At 38.1% G+C, this 26,595-nt stretch overlaps 1 protein-coding gene across 1 annotated transcript in view; it reads left to right on the top strand.

Annotated features, from left to right (window-relative positions):
- Positions 1-783: 783 nt before the first annotated feature.
- The window catches only part of LOC139716123 (microtubule-actin cross-linking factor 1-like), a 147,169-nt gene continuing 121,357 nt past the window's right edge, over positions 784-26,595 (top strand). Inside the window, exons 1-4 of the mRNA XM_071627679.1 lie at positions 784-850; positions 8,547-8,656; positions 17,083-17,160; positions 18,115-18,207. Coding sequence (XP_071483780.1) covers positions 784-850; positions 8,547-8,656; positions 17,083-17,160; positions 18,115-18,207 — 348 coding nt within the window. The remainder of the gene's footprint in view (positions 851-8,546; positions 8,657-17,082; positions 17,161-18,114; positions 18,208-26,595) is intronic.

Genomic DNA, 26,595 nt, shown 5'->3' with positions numbered 1-26,595 from the left:
AAATTTGCTCTGCCAGACACTACCTGATTAAGCAGAGAGTACCGTACTTGATATCTTACTATTTTTCTGATCTGAGGCCGCTGCATATACTGTACATCGGCAATTGCAAGCTAGCACCAGGAGCTAGTGTAGTATGGTACTGCCTTGTATTATAATGATTTTGCAGTCATGCACAGACTAACCCTGAAAATATCACAAACTGGAATACTTGTATCTTAGTCTACAATATACAAAGTTAGGTAAAATTTGAATATTTGCCATTAATTTTGGCACTTTATACATTTAAATGTATTGCAGAATGACTTCATAGCACTGACTGTATATGTGTATATCATATCCGCATAATGATGGCTGCGCTACAGGTATGCCATGTGTGTATCTCATACACACCGTGACCAGCTGCTTGCAATCAGTTTACAGATATCCCCACAGTGCTACCCAGTTAATATGTGGCAGAGAATGAGTTAGGGCTCATTACGCATTTTGAGTCGGATCTTCCTTTAGCTCCTTTTCATTTGTTTTAGTTAAACTGTAGCAGAGGCATATGTCTTGCAAATTGATCACAGCTCTGATGAGCCCAAGACCTCTCAGTTCCCTGGTTTTATTTTTGTTTTGGGATGCTTCATTTTGCAGCCAACAGAAGACCCTACCTTTGAAGCCTACTTGATCTTCTTTCGTGAGCTGAATTCCTCTGACATGACACCAGACGTAGTCCTGACAGCCCAGGCAGCAGCATCCTATCTCATTGTGGGTCTGGAGGCAGCAGTGCCGTATGTAGTCCACATGGCCTACCAGAATGCAGGTGGTCTTAGTCCCTTCACTCCAGAGGTCATTGTTTCCACTCAGGCAGGTGAGGCTCTTGTCAGCTTTTTCAGGTCGAAAGGGAAACACATCATTGCAGTTTGAAATTTGCTTTCTACCTTTGCTCCAATGAAGTCCCCAGATGGAATTTTGAAAGTTCCCGGGAAGAGTCTGTGGTTTTTTCGATCCCTCTGCGGCCCTTTGCCATTCTGTTTTGTTTTCTCACTCGGTATGTTTTTGATCTTGCTGAATGCGCGGCATCATTGAACGGGCGAGGAAAACAGCATCTTGTTGATTTTTAAAGTCATTTTTGGAACGTTTTATTCCCACTGGACAATGAAATATTGGTTTGTATCCGTGCATCATAGCGGCATGATGTAATCAACTTCTCTGGTTCATTTTGCTGAGGAGTCATAGCAGCTATAGGTCTTGCGTGTTGCTGCTTCAGCTGCTGTCTGAAGTGTAATAGCCCCCTCTAGTGGCAAACTCATCACAGCTTGATTTTTAGCCATGTCATGCCACCTTGTGTGTCTTTCAGCATGAAGATGTTACTATTATCTCAATACTTTTTGTTGTGTTTATTTGTTTGTTGGTTGAAATATGGTTCATTATACCGTGGTGTTGTGAATGGACCTGTTGGATACCACAGGTATACAACTTTTTCTCTTGCTCACATGACTATATCACAACTAATAAAAGGATTATTGTCAAAACTCCTTTTCTTACCATTTCTGTTTTTGGAAGTCCTTGGAAACACAGTGGGATTAGTTTCGAAATGTGAATAAGTCCAGAGGGAATGAAAAGGAGTTGAAGCATTGGGTATTTTTTCCAACTTAATCATGTTACTGCCATGAACTGGCTACAGCTCAGTTGGTATAGCATTTTGTTCTGTTCTGATTCATTCCCCCCCCCCCCCCCAAGCAATGAAAAGAGAATTAAGTTTGTGTAATATCTTGTCATGTGCCTTGGTTTAACACTTGCCCATGTAGATTACTGGTCGGCAAAGCCATAGAAAACTTAAATACAGCAAAGAGTAATACAAGCAAGAGGGGAAAAAAATTGAGGAAAATGGTCTACTCCTTGATGTATTGGGCATTTAAACGACCATGAGAATCACAAAAAATGTAATTTTCCCCTCTTTGAACCTGTGATATCCAGGGTAGGGCAAAGAAGGACAATTGCTACAAGGAGAAATATAAGAATGAAAGCATGAGTCATAGTTTGCATTTAATTTCAATCTTTGTTATTTGTGGGATCTGTTTGACATCAGCAGTCAATGCCGGTGATTTATGCGCCACCCACTCAGAGAACTTTTTTCTCTCTTTTTTTTGGGGGTGGGGGGGGGGGGGATGACGGCGTGCTCAGCCGCAAAGTGGGTGCGGAACACAGCCACTTTGTGGTGTAAAGGTTCATTGTCAAGATTCCAGTGCGCCTAAGCTTCCAAAGCCCAAGGTAATGAGGGATAAAAGCGTTGAAATTGATAAAGGTGAGGACCGGCCCCCCCCCTCCCCCCCCCCCCTCACTTGCGCTATGAGAAAATGTAGCCATTTTGGGTTTTCTTACCCATGAAAGTACTGCTACCATTAGGGGGGAAACCTATTATGGTCATGTACCATGGTACTTTTTGATTATGGCTACCCCCTCCCTGTCCACTAAAGTTTGTTAGTTATTGGCACGCAATATCAGAATCAACTTGGCCAAGTGTCTCCGCCAGACTTTCTTAAAGGGATGGTGTAGTATTGGTTGAGATGAGGATTCAGGCTCTAACTTTTTGCAACATACTTATAGAAACCACTGTATATGAAATGTTAAAGAGCATGCAATTCTGAGGGGAATTCAAAGTTTATTTGATAAAATGTATTGGTTTTGCAATGGCCGAGATATCCAGAAACAAAGCAAAACAGAACGATTCTGATAAAAGGGGGGTCTCGCCTTTTATTAGAATTGATCTGTTTTGGATATCTCAGCCATTTCAAAACCAATTTTCATCAAATAAACTTTGAATTCCTTTCAGAATTATGCACTCTTTCATATTTCATAAGAGGTAGCTCATTACCTAAAAAAGAAAACATCACAAAGAAATGTTGGAAACCCGTACCCCAATCTCACCCGAAACTATATCATCGCTTTAAATATGTTTGTGTTTGAGAGTGTGCCGTAAAGGGACATATTGGGGATGAAAAAGAGAATATTCTGCCATGCATTTTCTTTTCTTTTTATGAGCACTCATGAGTTTCCCTCATGGATGTTCGTACATATGCATGGCCTTTTTGATCATTGTCTGGTAGACGCCATCAGTAAAAATGTTTCAATAGGTAGAGCAAGAGGAAGCTGCGCCTCCAAGTTTCTTTCTCTTCCTTCTGTCTATGCCTGTTTTTTCTTTTCTTGTCATCTCTTTCTCTTTCTTTTCTACCCTCTCTCTCGTTCTCCTTTTCTTCAAGGAGTGCCCCAAATTCCATCTTCTACGTTGTATTTTCTCGAGGCTGACAGCATGGTATTCTTTTTTCCTTTATATAAAAAAAAAATGTTGCATTGTGACGGTGAATGTTTGATTGTAACAGTGAATGACTAATAGAGATATTTTCAGAGTGAATAGAAAAAAAAAGGGGTAGATGAGATTTAAAGAATCAGTCGATGTATCGGCACTCTAAAGATCGCTGCTCGAGGGAGAAAAAGCATTGAAATCATCTGTAGGTGCATTCACAAGAGACTTACTGTGGCAGGGTGCTACATAATTTTTTTTTTACCACTTGCCCGATCAGGCAAGCAAATTTCTAAATATTTGCAGAATGCTTGCCTGAACATAAATTTTACTTGCCTGAAAACAAAGTCCAAACATATTTGAAAATGATATTAAAAAATGACTTGTAAGTCAAGTATTCATTTGAAAACACAGTTATTTGAATAAACAGCACACATTGTTTCACATGCTTTAATAAACACATTGGAGTAACAAACTTCATTTGATTAAGTGTTGGTGTTGAATTGCATGGGGGCTTCTTCATATAAGTGTTGGAAATTTGGTGAAATGAAATTTAATTGTATTGCATAACTAAGCAGTCGTTACACGTCTTTGAGCTTCTTGTAGGGGTTGACTTTCTTAGGTTTTTTTTTTTTGGGGGGGGGGGAGTGAAAAGGAGGTGGCTTCAAAACTTTTTACTTGCCCAATTCGGGCAAGCATTTGCTCATTGTTCCAAAACACTTGCTCAACTTTGACTTTGACTTGCCCTGGGGCAATCGGGCTAGCGCTTTCGTCGCAACTACCACATAATTTGTTAGCACCATTTCCGTAGGCAAAATACCCCGGAAATAGTACTGTGGTATTTCAGTTGGTGCCATTCTCATTCACAAAATGCCATGATTTTTTCTGGCCCAAAAGTACACGCCTCTTCGAGGTATGCGCTGCGCATTTGCAATACTGTATCTTCCACGGGAAGAAGACGGGCAAGTGTGTCAGTTCACATTAAGACATACTACTGCAGTGCGGGGGATGATATTCCGTGACAAGACTCACACTCAAAACTCACATGTGTACTTTGCGTGAAATTTGAATTACTCCAAATACGACTTTTTTTAACGCAAAGTTTAAATTACCACTGTAAGTACTGTAAACGTGGAAATATTTGTGGTACATTAATTTTTTTGTGTGTATATTTAGTGCTACTTTTGGCTGGCGTGAATTAAAAAACTAACAAAAGTATCTTCACATTATTTTCTCTGCACATGTTGAATGGGTTGACAATTGCGCAGTGTCATTTCAAGAATCTGTGAAGATGTTTTTGAGCCACTCAGCGCAAAAAATTTATGGTGCTCTTTAGAATATTGATGTTTTCAGTACTACTGTATTTCTTGTTGTATTTTACCAGGTATTTCGCTGTGTAGTTGCATTCGCATTTCAAAATACCATACAAAATGCTACAAAATTTCGCTGTGCTGTTTACTAAAAAGTGGACATTTTTTGCGCATTTTACACTACCAGAAACTACATGTAGCATGAAAATAAAAGCATGCAAACATGCTTGTGATATGTAACACTATGTAATGTTTTGATAGTGCGGAATTATCCTGTTGAGGACGGGCTGATATTGCTACAATACTGTACAACACGCATTTCCAATAGACACCTGCCCGAGTATACTCGGGATTCGTCCTGAACGGGTTAGAATCACGCAAAAATCATTGTGCCCGGTCGAGTGCAAAAAATTACCTGTGCAAAGTAACCACATTTACAATAAGTATGAATGGGTCCAAGGAAGGTAACTTTTTTTTTTTTCAAGGGAAAATTACACGAGCTGTCAAGATTGAGTAGCGTGACAGGGGGAGAAGAGGAAGAAGAATGATGTATGAGTGAAATGAGTTAGCAAACAGATACAGAAATTGAAGTTTGGATACATCGAATAAAAAGGGGCAGGTATGCTAACATTTGAGTTACAACAAAATGAAAAGGATTGAAAAGGAATGAATCTCTCTGCTACACTGTATGAATCGAAAGGTAGGAAGGTCAGAGTCGAGATTCAGGTTTGTGGTTCCAGGTGTTGTTTGTACTATGATCATCACAGCAATTTTTTTTTTTTCAAACTCTTGTTCTTCTCTTCTCCCGCGAATCGTGAAAGACTGACCTCGCCCCGCTCTTGACATTCTGAAAGCCTTTTGTCCGAGCCGTGAATTTGACATTATCATTGTCACCGTTGGACGTGTTTTCTTAACTTCTGTGGTTGTGGCCCTTTACTTTGAGAATCATACGATGAGGTTTTTTTTTCCCCCTTTGATTTGCTCAATTTTACGCTGTGTCTGAGCTCCTTTGATTTTGATTTGCAAACTGTATAGTAAATTGGGCAAACTGCCCCTCATTGGGGACCTTTCTGGAATTTCTGCGGCTGTGTAGTGCGTAGTTGTAGTCATTTTTATCTTTTCTACATGAAAAGAGAATTGGCAAAAATCTCAAACTGTAGGATCGTAGCCTGTAAGGCACATCTGATTGTGAAATTGCGATCAGTTATTAGAATTGCTTTGCTGCAAAGTCTGAGAATTAGATGAAAAGAAAAGAAAATTATCCCAATATCCTATGCAGTCAATTGTTCAGACAGATCCATGCCATCTTTTAAAAGGGATGGTACAGTATTGGTGGAGATGAGAATTGGGCTTTTAACTGTTTGCGAGATACCAAGAAAACACTTATTATATAGTACAGAGCATACCATTTTAAGAGGAATTCAAAGTTTATTCAATGAAAATTGGATTTGTAATGACTGAAACATTCAAAAACAAAGTAAAACAAAGGGATTGTAATAAAGTGTGGGTCCCACACTTTACTAGAATCGCTCTGTTTTAGATATCTCAGCCATTTCAAAACCAATTTTCATCAAATAAACATTGAATTCCTCATAGAATTACATGCTCTTTCATATTTCATGAGAGGTTTCTGATTATCTCACAAAAAAATGTTAGAAACCTGAAATTAGGTCTCAACCAAAACTATACGATCCCTTCTCTCAGGTTGTCTTTCTATTGCTCAAATTTAAATACGTGAAAGAGTCTTTGCTCTGCGCAGGATGCACTAGATCTCAGTGCTTGCGCTCGACAAACTTATGAGGGGTTGAAGCCCAAGTGAAACCTTATGTGCAGCATTGCTAAAAACAGGGCAGTTTCCTAAAATATGTGCTTAGTCAAGCGCATTTTAATAGTGAATGCAGAAAGTTTAGTGAAACACTCAAAGTTTGGGAAAAATCACTTAATCTGTTCGAAATTTCCCGATTTGCAAGGGTGTAGTTCATTCCTTGTTTTATTTCCTCTCTATATTGAATTTATAAAACAATTTTTGATGTTAGGGTAGTAGCAGAATATGATAGAAAAGATATTACAGGAATTTGCCAAATCTAGCTCCATTAATTTCTTAGTGAATAGTGCATACTCCCTTGAATTGTTGATATTTTGATGAAATGTTATTCATCATATGCACTGATGGAGCTAGGTATAGTGCATTTCTGATGTCCTTGAGAAATAGATATGTTTTTTTTTTGTTTTTTTAAGTAAAATTCCTTCATAATATTTTCTCCATTATCATACACTGTACTGCCACATTTGCATCAGAGATTCTAGAGTTTCTACATCTCGAGAGGGTGGCACAACTTTTGATCAGATTGTTTGATTTTAGGCAATCTCTCGCTGAATGTTTTCCCTAATCTCTCTGCATCTCCCGAATTCACATGCTGTAAAAACCAGAAACATTCATGGCATGAAACTTTCACGAATTGCCATTTGCGTTCAGTGCATTGTGTAAAAACAAATGAACAAAACAAAAACAACAACAACAACAACAAAACATTTTCATGCATTGTACCTTCACAAATTTTGGCTCCTCGTGAATTTTGCCAAAGTTTCATGCACTTGAAAATGTCTGGCTTTACATAATTCCATCTATGGGGGAAAATGTCCTTCTTTAAAGCATCGTTGCCAGCCAGGTCCCCAAAGGTGTTTCATGTCATCAAATAGTAAGCAGCAGTTCCAGTCAGCCATTCAGTGACATGTCCAGAGCAAATCTATCGGTCTCCAGCGTAGGTGATGTGGTTTTCACGCTTTTTCTCTTTCCCCGTTCTTCTTTTGAGGGGAGCAAATAGAAAGAGAGTGGGCGTGAGAACTCAGACATGGCGCAGTGGCACTTATGAACTCTTGCAGCGATATGATTTTTTTTTTCTTTTTCAAACCCCTCATATTTCTTTTTTCACTTGTCTCGTCTCTCTCAAAAGCAGAGACCAAATATGCAACGTGTGAGCATTGATGAACAAGATAGATAGCGTGTGTCTTTGCACAGTGAACTTTGCGTACAGACAAACATGTGGTGAACATCAAATACGGCTATGTTTTCCTTTTGTGGGACGAAAAGAAAAAAATATATATGTACTAGAAGAAAAATTTGACAGGGAAGTCAACGGTGGGAAGGGGAGATGATCACGCCCCAGTCGTAAACGCCCCACCGACGCAGAAAAGGAGAACGCCTCGACTTCATGATTGAGTGAACGTCGACGAGTGAATTCCATTATGCCCTGACCCATTCAAAACATTTGCGAGGAAACATTAAGTACACATGGAAGTGTGAATATTAAACTTTGCAGAAGTTCTCAGTACGTTGGTCTCCTGTCTTTTCGATGGAAAAAAAAAGGAGAAACTAAAGAAAGGAAAGAAAAAGACAAAATTTTTGCTTTTTCTGAATCTTGTACACATTTATCACTGATTCTGTAGTAAATGGTAGGAAAATGAGAGAGAAAGAGAAAAAAATATGAGAGATGGGGAGAAAAATTAGCTCAATAATTGAATAAGCAGAAGGAAAAAGAGCCTTCAAATGATCATATAAGATTCCTATAAATTCTGATATTTTCATTGGAATTACAGACTAAAATATTCACTGTTGATTTGCCAATACTGTTGTCATGGAAGAGAACAACAACAACAATAACAAAGATAATATTAGTCCCACATACTGATTTTTGAGATGATGTTGTATAGCACCATGCATGTTGCAAAACTTGTAAACCTCACAGAAATCTTCCATTCTAAACAAAATTTTGCCATATTTCAGTCACTTCTTTTTTCACTTGAACAAATCAATCGATGCTTTGCTTCAAGTGTAAAGATGAAGCTATGCTGTGAGGAAGATCCATCTGATTTAAGTCTGCCTATCCTTGCATAATAAATTAGTCTCTTTGTGGCATTATGGTGAATATATATATATAAATCCTCTTTTCTGGTTTTTGTTTTGTCTCTCAAGGCCAAGAAGCAAATCAAGGACCTGTTCGTGGACCTCAAGGATGGAAACAACCTCATCACGCTCCTCGAGCTGCTGGGCCGAGAAAAGATAGTGAGTGGATCAGTTTTAGTCTTCCTCATCTTCCCAACGCTCTCATCATCCAAGGGTGCGTTCGAGCGCTCTAAAGCGAACCAAAGCGAACTGAACTAAAGCGTACCGTACCGTACTGTCCCAGTTTGGGAGCGTTCGAATGCTCTGTTGAGAAAGCGTACCTCTCGAGTTATTTTTAGAAAAGGTCACGCTTGTTTGTAGCAAGAAGGTCATTCACCTGGCGCTTGACCTACTTACAGCTGTCCCGAACAAAGAGAATGATGCTTTTGCATTGTGACGTATGCGCATGATACGCGCATGTTTTACAACGAACTTTTGGTACGCTTTGGTACGCTTTTGGAGCACATCAGGAAGTGATCCACTTTTGGCTCGGTACAATACGGTACGGTACACTTTAGGAGCGTTCGAACGCTCCTCTGGCGCGGGTACGGTACGGTACAGTTCGCTTTAGGAGAGCGCTCGAACGCACCCCAAGGCATCATCTTGGTCTTTTAACCCTCTGTGTGATTTGAGTGCTGATTGGCTCAGAAAGCCACATAGGATTGCACACACTGTCCAGAGACTCTAGCATTGAAAGGGTTAACTGATATCTATCCACTCATGTTATGTCTCGTTTTCTTTAACCACTTGTCTGCTGAATTGTAGTAGGCTTTTGTATATAGTCTGAGGGGTGTCAGAATCTTTGCTGTGGATGGCTTAATATTTACACTGTCATTTTGGTAATTTATAGGCATCCTAGCAAACTTTGTATGCCTTTGCAATAAATTTCCCATACTACATACAGCAGAAACAGCAATGGATGATTTCAGTCATATAAATTGCCACCATTCTTGTCTTTTTGCTACCTCCTTTTCCACCCCTTTTCCTCTTCATAATCTTCAATTTTGACTCAATCTCCATTCCTAAAAGTATGCCACTGTAGTGTTGGCATAAAGAAAATGAGGATGAAAAAGATGTTGAAGATGATCTGATAATAATTATGACAGAACAAAAAGAAAAAAAAATACAATCATCATTACTGTCATCGTCGAAATGATGATGATAAAAACAAGACAGTCATGAAGATGAGGAGGAGGAAGAATGGCCATTGACATGTCATGGTGATGATGGAATGATGCTGTGAGATGATGATGGAAAGAGGGTGATAGCTGTCTATGCATACATGTACCTCAAATTTGGATCGACTCTCATACTTTCTGGTGACTGCTTTTTTACGATATCAATGATATATCAAGGTCATGACATGATATATGGTTTACATCCGACGAACAGAATCGCAGCAGACTTCACAGTAGTAGAAGATATTGTATCCGTGTGGAAGGATTTTATTTTTGATTTGTGGCTTCTCCATCATCATCACTCCTGCCATCCGATCTTGTTTGTTCCCTCTTCCTCTGGTCTCTTGTCCCCTTCAACCACTCCGGCTTTTCTATGGTCGCCCTGAAGTACGCTCAACAACAGGTCACGTGCGCCGTGAATTTTGCGACCAGGTCATGATATTCGCGATTTGGGACGCCAAGTTCGTGACTTGGGATGCAAATTTCATGACCAGGCACATGAACTTGGCGACCACTGACGCAAAATTCGCGACTTTGGGTCGCGACCCAAAGTCGCAAATTTCGTGACCACAGGACGCAAATTTTGCGTCCCCGGTCGTCAAATTTGTGTCCCGGGTTGCCAAGTTCATGTCCCTCGGTCGCCAAGTTTGTGTCCTGGGTTATGAAATTCGTGTCCCGGGTCACGAAATTCGCGTCCCGGGTCAAGAACTTGGCGTCCCAAATCGCGAATTTCGCGACCTGGTCGCAAAATTCACAGCGCACATGACCTGTCGTCGAGCGTACTTCAGGGCCACCATACTTTTCCCTCCTCCGGTTTCTGCTTCCAAAAATGTTTGTGAAGAAAAAATGACTGTTTTGACTGTCTCATGGGAGATGGTTTGTCTGGGTCCCCCAAAAGTGAAAATGGACTCTTGGAGTATTGCCTGGAAAATAACAAGTTTACGTTAAAGGACAAGTTTGTCATGATGTAGATGTGGATTGAGTGACACGTTGAATGTCACATGCAGAGAAGGATGCCAAGAAAATATAAAGAAAATTCAACATATTTTAATATACTTTTCTAGCTTAATATAAGACCAATTGACTTACCTCTTTTAGAAGGCAGGGGAATAATGTTGCCATGAACATACATCAGTAGCAAGTTAGGGAATATGTACTAACCCCCCCCCCCCCAAAAAAAAAAACCCCCAAAAAACCCAAAAAACCCAAAAAAACCCCAAAAAACAATAACCATCATTTTGTAGAATTCTCTATATATTTTCTTGATATCATTCTACACATATGAATTCACCAACTGCAGTAATCCTATCTAACAATGGTTGCACAGAAACTAAGAGGACGAGTCCCGAGTATACTCAGGCAGTGTCCATGGGAAATGTGTTTTGTAGAAAAATCAGCCTGGCCTCAAAGGGGTATCAAAAATTCATAACTTTTGAATGGATTGTCTGATTTTCCTCAAACTTTTACTGATGTGTTCCACTAGTATTGCTGCATTTACTCAATCCACACATTTATTTAAAGGTAAATTTGTCCTTTAATGGGGAGGGGGGTGGGGGGGGGGGGAGAAAACAAAAACTAAAATGAAAATGCACACATTCCAGCACGAATGCTCCAGCTTCCCCAGCTTCGATAAGGGTCTGTTTTTGTTTTCTGAACACAAAAGACATTCAACCGCAAGATCTTGATAGTAATGATAGTAGTACATGTATAAGATTAAAGACAGTGTTATCTCCAAAATTACCTCAGGTAAAGCATTATTTTTGTAATTTCATACTTTGTTTTTAAGGTGCTGGTGAAATTGAACTACTACTTGAAGAAAATAGGCCAACCTCCAGGAGTCGAGCTAATATTTGCAATGATAGATACTTTTGAACATACTTATATGTAAATATAACACTTTTTGAAGACACTTGATTTGTGAGTTCATTATGGGACTAGTAGCACAAGACTCCAAGTGTTAATGCTAAGGTGTGTATACGTGTGTGTGTGGGGGGTGGGGGATGGATGGGATTGGGACAGTTTGCTGCTTTGAAGACAGAAAGTACTTAAAGGGATCGTACAGTTTTGGTTAAGACCAAATTTCAGGTTTCTCACATTTTTTTGGTGAGATAATGAGAAACCTCTCATGAAATATGAAAGAGCATGTAATTCCATGAGGAATACAACATTTATTTGATGAAAATTGGTTTCGAAATGGCTGATATGTTCAAAACAGAGCGATTCTGATAAAGTATGGGACCCATCACACTTTATTACGGTCGCTTTGTTTTAGTTTGTTTTTGGATGTTTCCAAACCAGATTTTCATCAAATAAACTTTTAATTCCTCTTAAAATGGTATGTTTTGTATTATATCATAAGTGTTTTCTTGGTATCTCGTAAAAAGTTAAAAGCCCAATTCTCATCTCCGCCAATACTGTACCATCCCTTTAAATTGCAAGTTTTTTAATTCCAAGTTCATGTTGAATGGATATGAATAGAGTAAAGTTGGATTATGGAATAGTGAAATTTTCACCCAAATTAGACTCAAAAGAAGAAGGCGATATAATTTGAAAGTTTCCATTCTTTTTATTTAAGACTGAAGAATAATAGTTACATATGTCACTACCGCATACAGTGAAGTAGGTGAGGTAATGGCATCATCAATTCACATCTCTCTAACTGGTTTGTGCACAAAGTTATTAAAAAAAACTAAATGCTTCAGGTAATAATTCAGCCGCTGCAACACCTATCCCTCTTAAAGCCATTTTTGTTTTGTGTGTGTTTACTCCATAACGACAAATATATAATGCGAGAGATGCCAGTTTGTTGTTTTCCCTTCCTGATTTCATGTCCCTGAAAGAGGGAATTTTAGAGAAGATCTGCATGTCAGTTAAAGATAATATAAAGTTTTGGTACCTCAAAAGTTTCCCTGAGTTTCCTTGTCTTAGTTTGTGTTTCAGGTTAAAATGCCTTTCATATAACTAACACTGTGAGACTTACTCCCCACAAAGTGCTCTCATGTCTTAGTAATCATGCAATAATGGTTTCGTACAATATGTGTATATTGATTGTCGCGGTACCGCGTGGAGTCAAACTAACGGCTCGTTCGAATTTTTCAGAGCCCGCTCTGCTCTGGTACGAAACCATTATTGCATGATTACTAAGACATGAGAGCACCTTGGGGCAAGTAAGTCTCACACTGTTAGTTATATGAAGGGTACTTTAACCTGAAACACAAACTTAAGACAAGGAAACTCAGGGAAACTTTTGAGGTACCAAAACTTTATATTATCTTCAACACGTTGAGGACGAGTCCCGAGTATACTCGAGTAAGTGTCTATGGGAAATGCGTGTTGTAGCAAAATCAGCCCGTCCTCAACAGCTTAATGAGAGACTTGCCACGCCATGACATCAACACATGTGTATAATTTGCTCGTTACTATAGGTAGTGATTAACATCACTGATTTTGTGAAAACATGTAAAACTATGAAAAGATCCACAAGTTCTCATTATCCTGTTTCTGATTTTGTTGAACTGACATCTTTCTGTTTATTTCAAGGTATTTAGGATCGATAGACAAGCTGAATGTGGCTGAGTACAATTTTACTTTAAGCATGCTTACTCTTGGGGGTTAGAAAGTAAGGGGGGGGGGGATAAAGGGTAGGGTAGGTTGAACAACCGATCAAGTTCTTCTCAGCTCCATGAACCACCATTGTTCGTACCAGGGGTCTTGAACTCCCGCCCACGTTAACATTGCTCTCAAATTTTCTGGGGTCTCTGGGAATGCCCCCCTCTAATTAGCCAGCTGTCGATAGAAAATCACTTTTCTTTCCCCTCCATTTTCTTTTCATGTGTGGGCGACGTAATTAAAGGTATTGTTTCGCCACTCCTTAATGCTCTAGCGATTGTATGTCTGTGCTTACAAACAATATTTGAGGTCGTAACTAAGTCAGCAAATATGGGATGATTGTTACTAGTCAATGACCTGTGATAAGCACATGCATCGGATCTTATTGAAACAAAATGTGAAAAAAAAAGACTTTCATGCTTTTTCTTTTTGGATGATTCTTGAAGTGACTAGTGTTTCTGCAGTTTTCACAGATTTTATGTTTACAGATTCACCAAAATCTGCATTCATCAACATTCATCTTTTTTTAATCTTATTGATAATTTGTTGAACCCTGTATCCACATTCTTCTTGAGGTATATGCACGAAAGTGCTACTGTACAGTGTATATTTCAACTCAACTGGGCAGAGCAAACATACATTGTATGATGATGACATAGAAATATCAATTAATAGAATGTCAGTATGTATAGCATGCACCAGACATTTCAACTTTCATTCACTTTCACAAACCTCCTCAAGATTTCTGCATATTTTCCACAGCAACGGGTTTCTCTTCGATTTGGCATGTTCTTTAATCCACAGCATCTTTCTGAAAGTCATCATTGTACATTTTCTCCCCAACTCCTTTACCAGCCTCTCACTCCATGCCTTACTTCTTCCATCTATTCTGCTCTCCCCCCCCCCCCCCCCCAAAAAAAAAAGAAGAAAAAGGAGAAGAAAAACAAAAGCAAAAACCAGCAAGTACTCAAAAAGAAGAAGGATGGAAAAAAAAAAGTGTGGGTGAATGACATTCGAAGGTCTTGCAGAATAGATCAATTTTATGATGAAAATATCATGGATCATGTTTATGAATGTCTGGTGACGTGACTGTCGTCAGGATTTTTTCTTCTATTTTTGGGGTGGAGGTGGGGTAGGGGAGGGGCATACTCAATAATTTTTTTAGCAGTGTCTGGCTGTAAAACCTTTACATGGCGTCAGGCAAGTTTTGAATGTTGTTCATGTTTAAGGATGAAGGCCTCTATTCACGTCATAAGTCTGCCCTCAGCTGGATTGGGACGCACGAGTGATATAATGAAAACCTATATTTTTGAATTATTATTTTTAGATACTTAAGGTCCTTACCCCCCCCCCCCCCCAACAAAAGTCATTGTTGTTAGGTTATCAAGACACAATTTTTATGTCATGGAAAGGAGACAAGGTTTTGATCTTTACTTCAAGAGCAAGAAAAACCCAAACAATCCAAAACAAAATATCAAAGCGAGAAATCATTGATGATAAGTTCTATGTGGGTCACATAGAAACTAGTGTTAATGACATCACCCACTCATCAAAACTGCTTACGCCATTGTGAAGAATATCACTGTTTGGGTATGGAAAGCACTTGAAACTGCCAAGTCCCACAACTGTTTTGTGATCCCATTTTCTAGAAATGCCCCTCAATCACTTTGGTTGGTTTTATTGGCTCTGATAAGAAAAGCCAACTTGAACTTGGTATTAATTTGCACCTAAAGTTTCTTCACCCCCTCCTTCCATTCCTTCGCCCCTCTCTCTCCCATTGCCCACCCCTCCACAAAATAGCGGGGGCGAATGTGAATTAAAGGACAAGTCCAACTTAATAGACATGTGGATTGAGTGAATGCAGCAATATTAGTAGAACACATCAGTGAAAGTTTGGGAAAAATCAGACAATCGGTTCAAAAGTTGACAATCGGTTCAAAAGTTATGAATTTTTAAAAACTCTGCACAGTCACTGCTGGAGGAGAAGACTACCACAGTGTATGATGTCACATGAGTACAATGATATAAGGAAAATAGAAAGAGAATTTCACAAAACTTAACTTTTTGAATAAAATGCAAATTTCTTCGACTTGTTACTGATGTATGTTAAGGGTAATGTTTTTCCCCTTGCCTTCTGAAAGAGAGAAGTTGAGTGTTCTTTTGTTACGCGAGAATAGTAAAAATACATTGAATTTTCTTTATACTTTCTTTATGTCGTTGTACGCATGTGACATCACAGGCTATAGTAGTCTTCTCATCCAGTCGTGGCTAAGTAGAAACTTCAAAAATTCATAACTTTTGAACGGATTGTCCGATTTTCCTAAAACTTTCACTGATATGTTCTACTAATGTTGCTGCTTTCACTCAATCCATATTGCTCTTTGGGTTTGGGCTTCCATTAAAGTTTCTTCTCTCCTCTTTCCAACAAAAAAGCAGGGGCGAATGTGAATCAAGAAATCTTGCAAAGAGAGAGTTAGAATACTTTGGCGTTGGAGAAGATTGTAAATCATGTTTATGGTAAAGCCAGGAAGTTATGTTATTGAGAAGGAAGGGACATGTATCCATGAACCAATAAACCTTTGCCCTGCTGCCCGGAACTATCCTCTAGTATATGATCTTTTTGAGGACGTTGCAGTTTTTCTCATTGTGCAATCAAAAAAAGAAAAAGAAAAAGTCAAACATCCTGCAACATTTTGGAAGAGTAGTGAAGTCTTCAGACAAATCCATTCTTTATGACAATATGAAATGGCTGTCGATAATAAATCTCAGGTACTATTACTTCATTGTGAGCTTATTAGCTGTCAAATGTGATGTTTGAAACAAGGTATGTTTCACACATTATTATTTTTTTTTCTTTTCTATTCCTTCACACACCTGCTGGAATCCACAGATTTTGTAGAGCTCCCTCTGTAGTTCCCTTCAGCACAATTGAATTGAATATTGAATATGTCTTAGCTGAAATTATTTCATAAAATAAATATTCCAAAATGTGATGTTTGAAATAAGGGATGTATCTCAGCCTTGTGCTATTTCTGTTCCTTCACATCGGAAACACAAATCCACAGTTTTTGTAGAGCTCCCTCTATCTGTACTTTGCTGAAAGTTCTGATGTTTTGAACAGAGTGGGACAAATTGTTTTGATTCTTTGGGAATGGCATTTTTTTTTTTATGCTTTGATTGAATGTACTCTCTAAAAAAGATAAAGTGAAAATATTCACTCTTCAGGGAGTGAATACAAAAAAGAGTGAATTTAGAATGAAATTGGAGTGAATTTTGAGTGAAAATGTTCATTTTCACTCGTTTTAGAGTGACCTCAGAGATCACTCCAAAATCTTCGAGTGATCCTTGAGGTCACTCCAAAATGAGTGAAAAGGAACATTTTCACTCAAAAGTCACTCCAATTTCACTCTAAATTCACTCTTTTTTGTATTCACTCCTTTAAGAGTGAATATTTTCACTCGATTGTTTTTAGAGAGTAAGAAGAAGGGAGTTACAACAGTTTCGTCATGCTATTACACTTTAACTTTGATACCACACATGTGGTGTTTGTACATCAGTGCATTTTGTGTATGTGATATTTGTTGTATAACATAATTTTGTTGATATTTTGTTTTATGACAGTGTGCAATAATTGAATTAAGGGAGTGAATCAAAATGAAGTTTTCATCTCTTCTCACAAGGAAATGTGTTAGTATCTCATCTCATCTTTCTTTCCTTCCAATTTTCTCTCCCATTTTGCTTTTGTTTTTGTTGTTGCAGTCGAGAGAGAAGGGCCCCTTGCGGATTCACAAGTTGCAGAATGTGGAGAACGCCCTCGCATTCCTGAGGAAGAGAAAAGTAAGTTGTTATGTGAAATGTTCAGCTTATACAGAAGAATCTGTTTGCAGGGCTCGACATTAACACTTGCCTACCTGCTAGGGGCAAGTAAAATTAGATGTTGGGCAAGTGAAAATATCAAAATGCTATTTCAGACTTACTTGCCAGATTGTGCAAGTAAAATTTTGAATTTTATTGACATGAAAATCAGAAGTGAATGTGTGGTCAATTAAGTTGGGATCTCAATTTTACTTGCCCAGTTGGAATTACCATGAAAATCAGAAGTGAACATGTGTTGAAGTTAGGATCTGCCTCAGTTGTGTTTGTGAGATCCAACTGCTCAGACTAAAAAAAAATCCAGAGAAATTCTGGTGAACAATTAACACCTCTGTACCTTGATTGGCTATTCAGGATATATTTGCAAAAATGTATGCAGAATAAATGTGATTCAAGCATGCTTTCAGGCTATTAGTATGGCTTACAGAGAACATAATATCAAAATGGAAATAAGCAATTGAAAGCTGCTCAAGGGAACCACTTAGTAGGCCACCATGGTAAGACATTACTACTTCATACAGATTCATGAAATTCTTCTGTCGACGGAAGAATTTAACGAGTTTGAATAATTGCGCAGTACCCACTGCAAACTACAAGGATTAGTACCAGCACTGTCTGTTGGGTGGAAACTTGGTGGTTTATAAAGTCCGGAGATCAGGTTGTAGGTTCAAATCCTGCCTGAATTTGTGTGCCCATGATTTCCTTTGCCATGGCTACTACTAAAAACACCGATCAAGTCAGTGCTTATTCATGTCGATGTAGGGCAATTTGTTAATCAGTTGCAATCACTACATCATTTGTTCTTTTCACTGACAGAAAGTTTGTTTGACTAGCTTGTAGCAATTTTAGCACTCTGCATCAATCAGTGGACCAGAATACACCCTCTTTGCCCCGCCCCCTTTTTCTTGCGACCTCCAGGTCAAGATGGTGAACATCAGGAATGAGGACATCGTCGACGGCAACCCGAAGCTCATCCTCGGACTCATCTGGACCATCATCCTCCACTTCCAGGTAGGGATACAGGATGGACAGAAGGAATGAAAGAAGGATGAGAGGAAGAGTTATAGGAAGGAGGAATAATGAGGAGGAAAAAGCCTAATGTACATGTAGGAGCTCTACATTTGAGGTTACATTTTCTCTATAATTAGTTTACTTACATATATATGTGTCTATACAAGAATACATACAGTGTATATGAATGAAAGAGGAGAGAGTGATTAACAGACATCTACTATGTCTGTCTGTGCTAGACAGACATCTACTCTTGACACACAAACACTCGAAACACACATACACACACACATGAAGCTCCCTAATTGCCCTACATTAATTGACCAATAGTTCTATTCATTCAGCTGTGAATGCAATTGAATAGCAATTTGGCAGTATATCCAGTGAATATTGATGAGATCTGTCTGTGCAGTGTCTGTGTAGGTGTGCCTTCATAGAACAGAGTTTTTTGTTTGTGTGTGTTTGTTTTATTTTTATCTTTTTTGTGTGTGAAACTGAATATTGAGCCAGATTTGGCATGGCTTTTGCTCAGAGGTTGAAAATTGAAAAAAAAAGAGCATCAACAACAACAACATGGTCATAGTAGTATTATATGTCCCTGCCTGTCTTTTTTTACAAAGTTTTAAAACAATATTTACAATTTTTCATGGTATCTGATATCCTTCCTTTAAGCAAGCCAATTTGAGCAAATTTCCCCTTTAAGGAGGTTTAGCGGCTAAGCTTAGAACCTGAGAGAGTAAATGTTACCATTCAAACAAACTTTTAGAACTGTGAGTTTTCTCAAATGTCACCAGGGGGAAAATGCTCTACAACAATTCAGGCCAAACATGTTGGTAAGGATTATGCTGAAGGACCCACTTATGGAAAAAAAAAGAAGCTAACTAAAAATGTCTTGATCTTGAAGAGGGATTGTAGCTAAATCACACATTCTTTTTTAGTTCAGAGCACTATGTCAATTTACTAAAAGAGGTGTGCATTTCGGGCCTCTGGAAGGCCAAAGTGTATTGGCCCAGACGGCGTCCGTTCCCTCGTGCATCTGAAATGTGCCCTTTGCGAATCATAACCCATTAAAAGCAGCTCTCGATCACAGGATATGTTTAAAAAACCTAGAAAAGAGAAAAAGAGAGAGAGAGAGAGAGAAAAAGGGGGAGATATGTCGTTACCTGCCGACATCCAGTGATGCCAGTTTGGGCGAGTTTTATCGTGATACCAGAACTCGCATAGCTCCAATCTCCTCTCCCCTTGTGGACCGTATTTTCGTCCCAACTAGCCACACCCCTTTCCCTTCCCTTCCCCCACTGCACAAAACGCAAATTGACACCGCGTATGCCAAGCACCCAGGGAAACATTCTATTTTTCGGCTGGCGAGGACTTTTCGTATAAATGTTTAACGCTTTCAAGGCCTGCAGTCTTCTCGGGATCTGCCGGATGGATCTTCAAGAGTTTACTTTCTGTGGAAGAGGAAATTCCACTGCTTTACTGGTGTTGCAGAGGAAAAATCAAAATAAGAATGTTGATGTGTATCTATCTGTCTATTGATTTATCTATCCCTATCCTGTCCTATCTTTATCTATCTACATTTGTATCTATCTATCTACTGTATCTACTCTGTCTGTCTATCTATCTATCTATCTATCCATCTATCTATCTATCTATCCATCTATCTATCTATCTATCTATCTATCTATCTATCTATCTATCTATCTATCCATTTATCTATCTATCTATTTGTCTACCTTTCTATCTAGCAATCTAATTATCTATTCCTACCTGATACACCTATGCACCTGCGGATTTACACATGTGTATAGATGAAGTGATATATCTCGAAGTGATACATACATGCAGATCCTTAGGTGTGCAAGTAGGCAAGTTGGAAGATTTAGACAGGTTCCTTGATAAATGTAAGTAGATAGTTGGTAGATAGATGAATAGAGAGAGAGAGAGAAAGAAAAGGAGAACAAGAGAGTGAGAGAAATGAGAGGAGGAAGATGAAATGGAATAGAGTAAAAAATAAGTAAGAGAGGCAGACACCTGTGTGACAGAAAACTAAATGATGACACTCACAAGAAAGAGATAGATAACTCATACCTCCATTCCCATGAGAAGATTAATTGGTGAGGATGATTTTTGTTGGTTTTTTTTTTTCAAACATCATCATCAACATCACTCCTTCTCCTCCTCTCTTTCTCTGTCTGTGTGTGTGTCGCAGTATGTTTGTCTGTCTGTCTGTCTGTCCTAATTAGAAACAAAGCTTTTAAAAAGAACAACCAGGTTTCATTGAAGAGAGCACACATCCCATGTCTTCTGGCTCTATGTGGAATTTACCAACCAGACCTAAATACACTGTTGCTGAAGGAGCATTGTCTCTCACCTTCAGTGCAAGTAGCAAAATAAACGAAAGAGATTTGCCTGGGATCAAAGTTTCAATCCTTTTCTTCTGCTCAATGAAAGACGCTTGTTAATATTTATTAGTAAATAAAGGGCCAGACTCTGGCCCAGCACTACGCTATTGTGTTCCCGAATGTGTGTCGTGGGGAACATGGTCCTCTTGTTTGAACAAAGAATGGAGGTTGGGATAGTGGCGCGAAATGGGGGGGGGGGGTGTTATTGCTGAAATGTTGCATGAACTCAAGTGTGAATGGTTTCCCAAAGTCTGTTACCATAGCAACTGTGGTCTCTGCCCTTTGTCGTCGGAGTGCCGCCGTGCCTTCTGGAAGTAGTGTTTACACAGGTCGGGGCGGTAGAACTGGAAGAAGTCGTCGAATCGGAGTTACAGACATACCAACAGTCTGTGCCCACAGCTTGGTTCTATCACGATGACACACTCTCACACAAACTGTCTCCGCTTCTTACTCTCTTTCTCTCTCTTTATTTCCTTGTCTGTCTGTCTGTCTGTCTGTCTTTTATTCTGTCTGTCTCTTTTTCAAAGAAAAGTGTCGCTGCTATGTTCAACCTGGTGCATGTGTCATATGCCAATTAGGTTGAATCGCTGCTTCGCCAGTTGAAGAATCACTGATTCTGTCAGAGTCACAGAATATGACTTGATGAGGTTTATATCGTTCTCAATCAATCACAGGTGTAGCAAGTTGGAAATGGTAATAGTAGTAAAATGAACACACATCATTTGCTGTATTCAGTGATGAATGACAAAGCTGAATGGCTGTATGCGCTGGTTGAAAAGCAGACAGACACAATTTCTACATTAACTTTGTGAGGAGCTAAGAACCCTCTGCCTCTAACTTAAAATCTTCGAAAGCTGGAAAAAGTGGTGTGGTATTTCAAAGACTGTGTGAAGTTGCCAAAACTCTCAGCATCATAAAAACATTTTGTTGTTATTGTTGTAAGTTTTGCTGAAAAGACACAAAAAAGTTTATTATTTTCATGGTGGTGAACATTAAAAAGAAAATGTACTGACAGGTTTGTAAAGTCAAATTAGATTTGTAATAAGAGACAAGTGTTTGGGCTTGGACTTCTTTGATAGTTGCTGCAATGAGACTACTAGCCTCAAACATTCTTTAAAGGACAAGTCCACCTTCATAAACATAAGGATTGAGAGAATGTAACAATATTAGTAGAACACATCAGTGAAAGTTTGAGGAAAATTGGACAATCGATGCAAAAGTTATGAATTTTTAAAATTCTTGTGTTGGAACCGCTGGATGAGGAGACTACTACAGCTTGTGAGTCATATGCGTACAACAGTATAAAGAAAATGTAAAAGAAAATTCAACATATTTTCACTTTTTTCGCATAATAAAAGAGCACTTGACTTGCCTCTTTCTAAAGGCAGGGGGAATAATATTACCCATAACATTTGTCGGTAACGAGTCGGGGGAATGCATACTTTTTTTCAAAAGATGGAATTTTGTGAAATTCTCTTTATATTTTCCTTATATTGTAGTACGCATGTGACATCTAAGTTATACATACACTGCAGTAGTCTTCTCATCCAGCGGTTACTGCACAAAAACTTCAAAAATGCATAACTTTTGAACGGATTGTCTGATTTTCCTCAAACTTTCAATGATGTGTTCTACTAATATTGCTACATTCTCTCAATCCTTATGTTTATGAAGGTGAACTTGTCCTTTAACTTTTCGCATCCAAGCAGACTGGTATGTTATTTATGCCTCAACCCTTACTGTGCCAGAGAACCTAGGATAGTGTGTACAATAGTATGGACTTTTCAATGCCAATTGGTACTCAAAACACACAGATTGTTATTTGAATGTTTTACATGTAGTATCTTACTGTATGGCTTTCGTGTACCGTGTATTCTCACTTTCATTATAATTAGTATTTCTATGCCTTTGGGCGTACTCCTGTACTTTGCCAAGTAAAAACTAATTCAACATTCTCACAAGAATTTAACTACTCTTTCTGTCTGAGTCACAGAAACAATGCATGAATCAACAAACACATATGTATCATTGTTTTGTTTGTGTCATAAAAATTGATGTAATGATTAATAATCATACCATCATACACAGGCAAGGAATGAGTAACGCTTAGTTATCGGGTGTTACACAAATAATGTTTTGTAATATTAAAAACAAAAAAACCCAAAAATCTTCAGTTTATTTTCTAGGCCAGTATAATGAGTTTGGAATGTCTTGTTGAAAATAAGGTCAGCATCTTTTTTTTTTTCTTTTTTTTTCTGTGTGTGTGTCCTTAGTGTTTGGTCAGTTATGATAAAGGGGAAAAAAAAGTCAACTTCCAGAAATTGTTGCCCATTGTTGCACAACAAGAAACAAAAAGAGTGTAGGAGGCCGACCAAATATTTCCTCCACGCCTTGGTGGGCTAGTGTGAAGCCCTTTCAGCGCTGGCGATTTGCTTGACCAATCACTGTCCTCCCTTCGCTAGCTTGTCACACGATTGTTGTTGTGCCCACGCTGTGCGGTTTTGTGCATGTCAAGGTGGGTAACACCTCCGCTCCGTCTCCATAGCTTGTAACAACGAAGGCAGAGAATAAAGAAAAAGGAAAAACCCAGTGATTGATTGTGGTTAGGTCAGTGGCATTTGACACACTGATGTATAATACATATTAAACACATGTATATTAATTGATGTAATTGTTTCATTTGTATCGATATATGATAATTTCATTCGTGGGTTGAAGTTAAATTGACATTGGTCAGTGAGACAAAGGTTTAATGGTCAGCACCAACATTTTGATAACCAATCTGTAAAATGTCTTTATATACCAACTTATGATCCAAAGCTATGCAAACTGTGGCCAAAAACACAAGCAAAAGACATTTCCAGAGTCAGATGTACACATGTAGTAGATGCTGGCCAAGCAGTGAGTATGGTGGAAAAAAAAAAGATAATCAATTTGCTAAAACAAACAAGTATGCATCAGATATTAATTTTCCGTAAAACAACAAAGTCCTCAAAATCTTTCATGTCAGGCTCTTTATTTTGTTTGATATTGTTGGTTTGATTCAATGTCAAGGAATTGGTTATTTGGTGATAAGATAATGAGAAAAATAATTTACTTGGCTCAAAGAAGCAATGACTAAACTAACTCATTCACTCTATTGTATGCTTTCATCCATCAGCTCTGGCTCATCAAAACAAATTTCCCAACAGTTCTATGTTTCTTGATATTTATTGTTTGATTTAATGTCAAGGATGTGATTCTTTACTGATAAGAAAGGGAGTTGTTATCTAGTGGTAAGATAATGATAAAGTCATTTACTTGATTCAGAGAAGTAATACTAAACTTGCTTATGTACATTATTGCATGCTTTTGTCCGTCAGCTCTGGCTTATCAAAACAAATTTCCCGACAATTCTGTGTTTCTTGATATTTTTTTGTTTGATTTAATATCAAGGAAGTGGTTATCTAGTGCAACTAAAGATAATGATAAAGTCATTTACTTGACTCAAAGAAGTAGTACTAAACTTGCTTATTTACATTATTGCATGCTTTCTTCCATCAGCTCTGCCTTGTCAAAACAGATTTCCCAACAATTCTCTGTTTCTTGATATTGTTTCTTTGATTCATTATCAAGGAAGTGGTTATCTAGTGCTACTAAAGATAATGGTAAAGTCATTAGTTTTACTTGACTCAAAGAACTAATACTAAACTTGCTTATTTACATTGCATGCTTTCTTCCATCAGCTCTGCCTTATCAGAACAAATTTCTCAACAATTCTATGTTTCTTGAAGTGGTTATCTAGTGGTAAGATAATGATAAAGGCAATTACTTGACTCAAAGAAGTAATACTAAACTTGCTTATTTACATTATTGCATGCTGTCTCCCATCAGCTCTGGCTTATCAGAACAATTTTCCCAACAATTCTATATTTCTTGATATTTTTTATTTGATTTAATGTCAAGGACATGGTTAGTGATAAGAAAGGAGGTGGTTATGTAGTGATAAGATAGTGATGACACATTCACTGGACTCAAAGAAGCAATGACTAAACTAGCTCATTCACTTTATTACCTCCGCCAAGGGAGGAGGTTATGTTTTCGTTACCGTTGGTTTGTGTGTTTGTTTGTTCGTTAGTTAGTTAGTTAGTTTGTCTGTGTGCAAAATAACTCAAAAATAGATAACGGATTGAGATGAAACTTCCAGGAAAGGTTGAGAATGACACAAGTAACAAACGATTAACTTTTGGTAGTGATCCAAGAATTTTTGGGGAATTTATGAAGGATTTTTGATATTTTGGCAGGTAGGGTCAATGAACTTGGGAGTTGAGGCTGCCCGTATTTGAGGTTTGCATGCGCGCACTAAAGTGCGTGCTCTAGTTTCTGCTAGGGCGAGGCGCGCCGTGCAGCTGAGGGTTTATGATGTAACAAATACTTCTATATTGGGAAACTGGGCGATTTTTTTCAGTGGGTGGAAATCACTGATTTCTATGGAAGAGCAATATCACGGTGGAAAGTAGCTGCTTGGCGGAGGTCTGCGCTCTCAGAGTGCTTCTGTAGTTGCATATCTTTCTTCTATCAGCTCTGCCTTATCAGAACAAATTTCTCAACAATTCTGTGTTTCTTGATATTTTTTGTTTGATTTAATATCAAGGAAGTGGTTATCTAGTGGTAAGATAATGATAAAGTCATTTACTTGACTCAAAAAAGTAATACTAAACTTGCTTATTTACATTATTGCATGCTTTCTTCCATCAGCTCTGCCTTATCAAAACAAATTTCAAAACAATTCTATGTTTCTTGATATTCTTTGTTTGATTTAATGTCAAGGAAGTGGTTATCTAGTGGTAAGATAATGATAAAGTCATTTACTTGACTCAAAGAAGTAATACTAAACTTGCTTATTTACATTATTGCATGCTTTCTTCCATCAGCTCTGGCTTATCAGAACAATTCTATGTTTCAATGGTTTGTTGATAAGATAATGATAAAGTCAGTGAATATTTGACTCAAAAAAGTAATACTAAATTTGCTTATTTACATTATTGCATGCTGTCTCCTATCAGATCTGGCTTATCAGAACAATTCTATGTTTCTATGGTTTGTATTTTCTTGATATGTGAATCAATATCTCACTTGCCCATCTTCTGCCAAACAGTGAGGGTGACATTTAATGCATTTATTGTTTGAGCAAGAATTTACACTATTTTGTGGATTATTAAGAGTATGGTCTCCCCTCCCCTTCTCCCTATTTTTTTTTTTCATCCCAGTGTAGTATTGTTCCTTCTGAATATTAAATGCATCACAAAGTAAGTAAAGGTAGATACATCAAGTATTGCTATGAATGCTTGATCCAGAAACCCATATTGTAAAATGAGGAATGTTCATGTGCATTTTAATTTCGCGAATTTTGTTAGCGCAAAGATTCGCGAAATCAAAATGCATGTGAACATTCATATACACTATGCGTTGAATGCCAGTGGTAGTTCGCGAAAATTTCACGCCACGAAAAAGGCCATCGGCTTCAATTCACGAAAAATTTCATGAGAGAAATATATCATGTTTTACAGTATTGTAAAGTGTGTATGTGTGTGTAGATCAGGGTGGTGTAAAAAAAGAAAGATTGAAGGAATCCCAGCTTTTGCTCTAAGGATCTTTGATAATTGTATACGTGTATGTAGAATATATTTTCTTCATTTTCATGGAAGCTTAATTGCATCACCAGGAAAAAAATGTTTCAGGCTATCTTTTGAAGCCCAGTTCAGTGAGCAGGATGTGGATATTGTTGTGTATCACATTATTACTGTTCCTGCCTATGAGATGTGTCTTTTTTTTTCTCCTTGGAGAATTATATTTCTTTGTGTTGTAGTATGTTTATATATTTCTCCTGTTTCCGGAGCAGTGTCCTTCTGCTGGAGGTAATTGTGGAAGAAACCAGGGGGACCTTGTGAGGCTATTGACTGACTGATTTAATAGTTGAGCTGTTCATAAACAGAAATATTGT

Source organism: Diadema antillarum, unplaced genomic scaffold (genome assembly GCF_040938485.1).
Source record: "Diadema antillarum isolate AM-2024a unplaced genomic scaffold, OU_Dant_1.0 scf00000061, whole genome shotgun sequence".
Taxonomy (NCBI): Eukaryota; Metazoa; Echinodermata; class Echinoidea; order Diadematoida; family Diadematidae; genus Diadema; species Diadema antillarum.
This window is presented reverse-complemented; position numbering and strand designations above follow the sequence as displayed.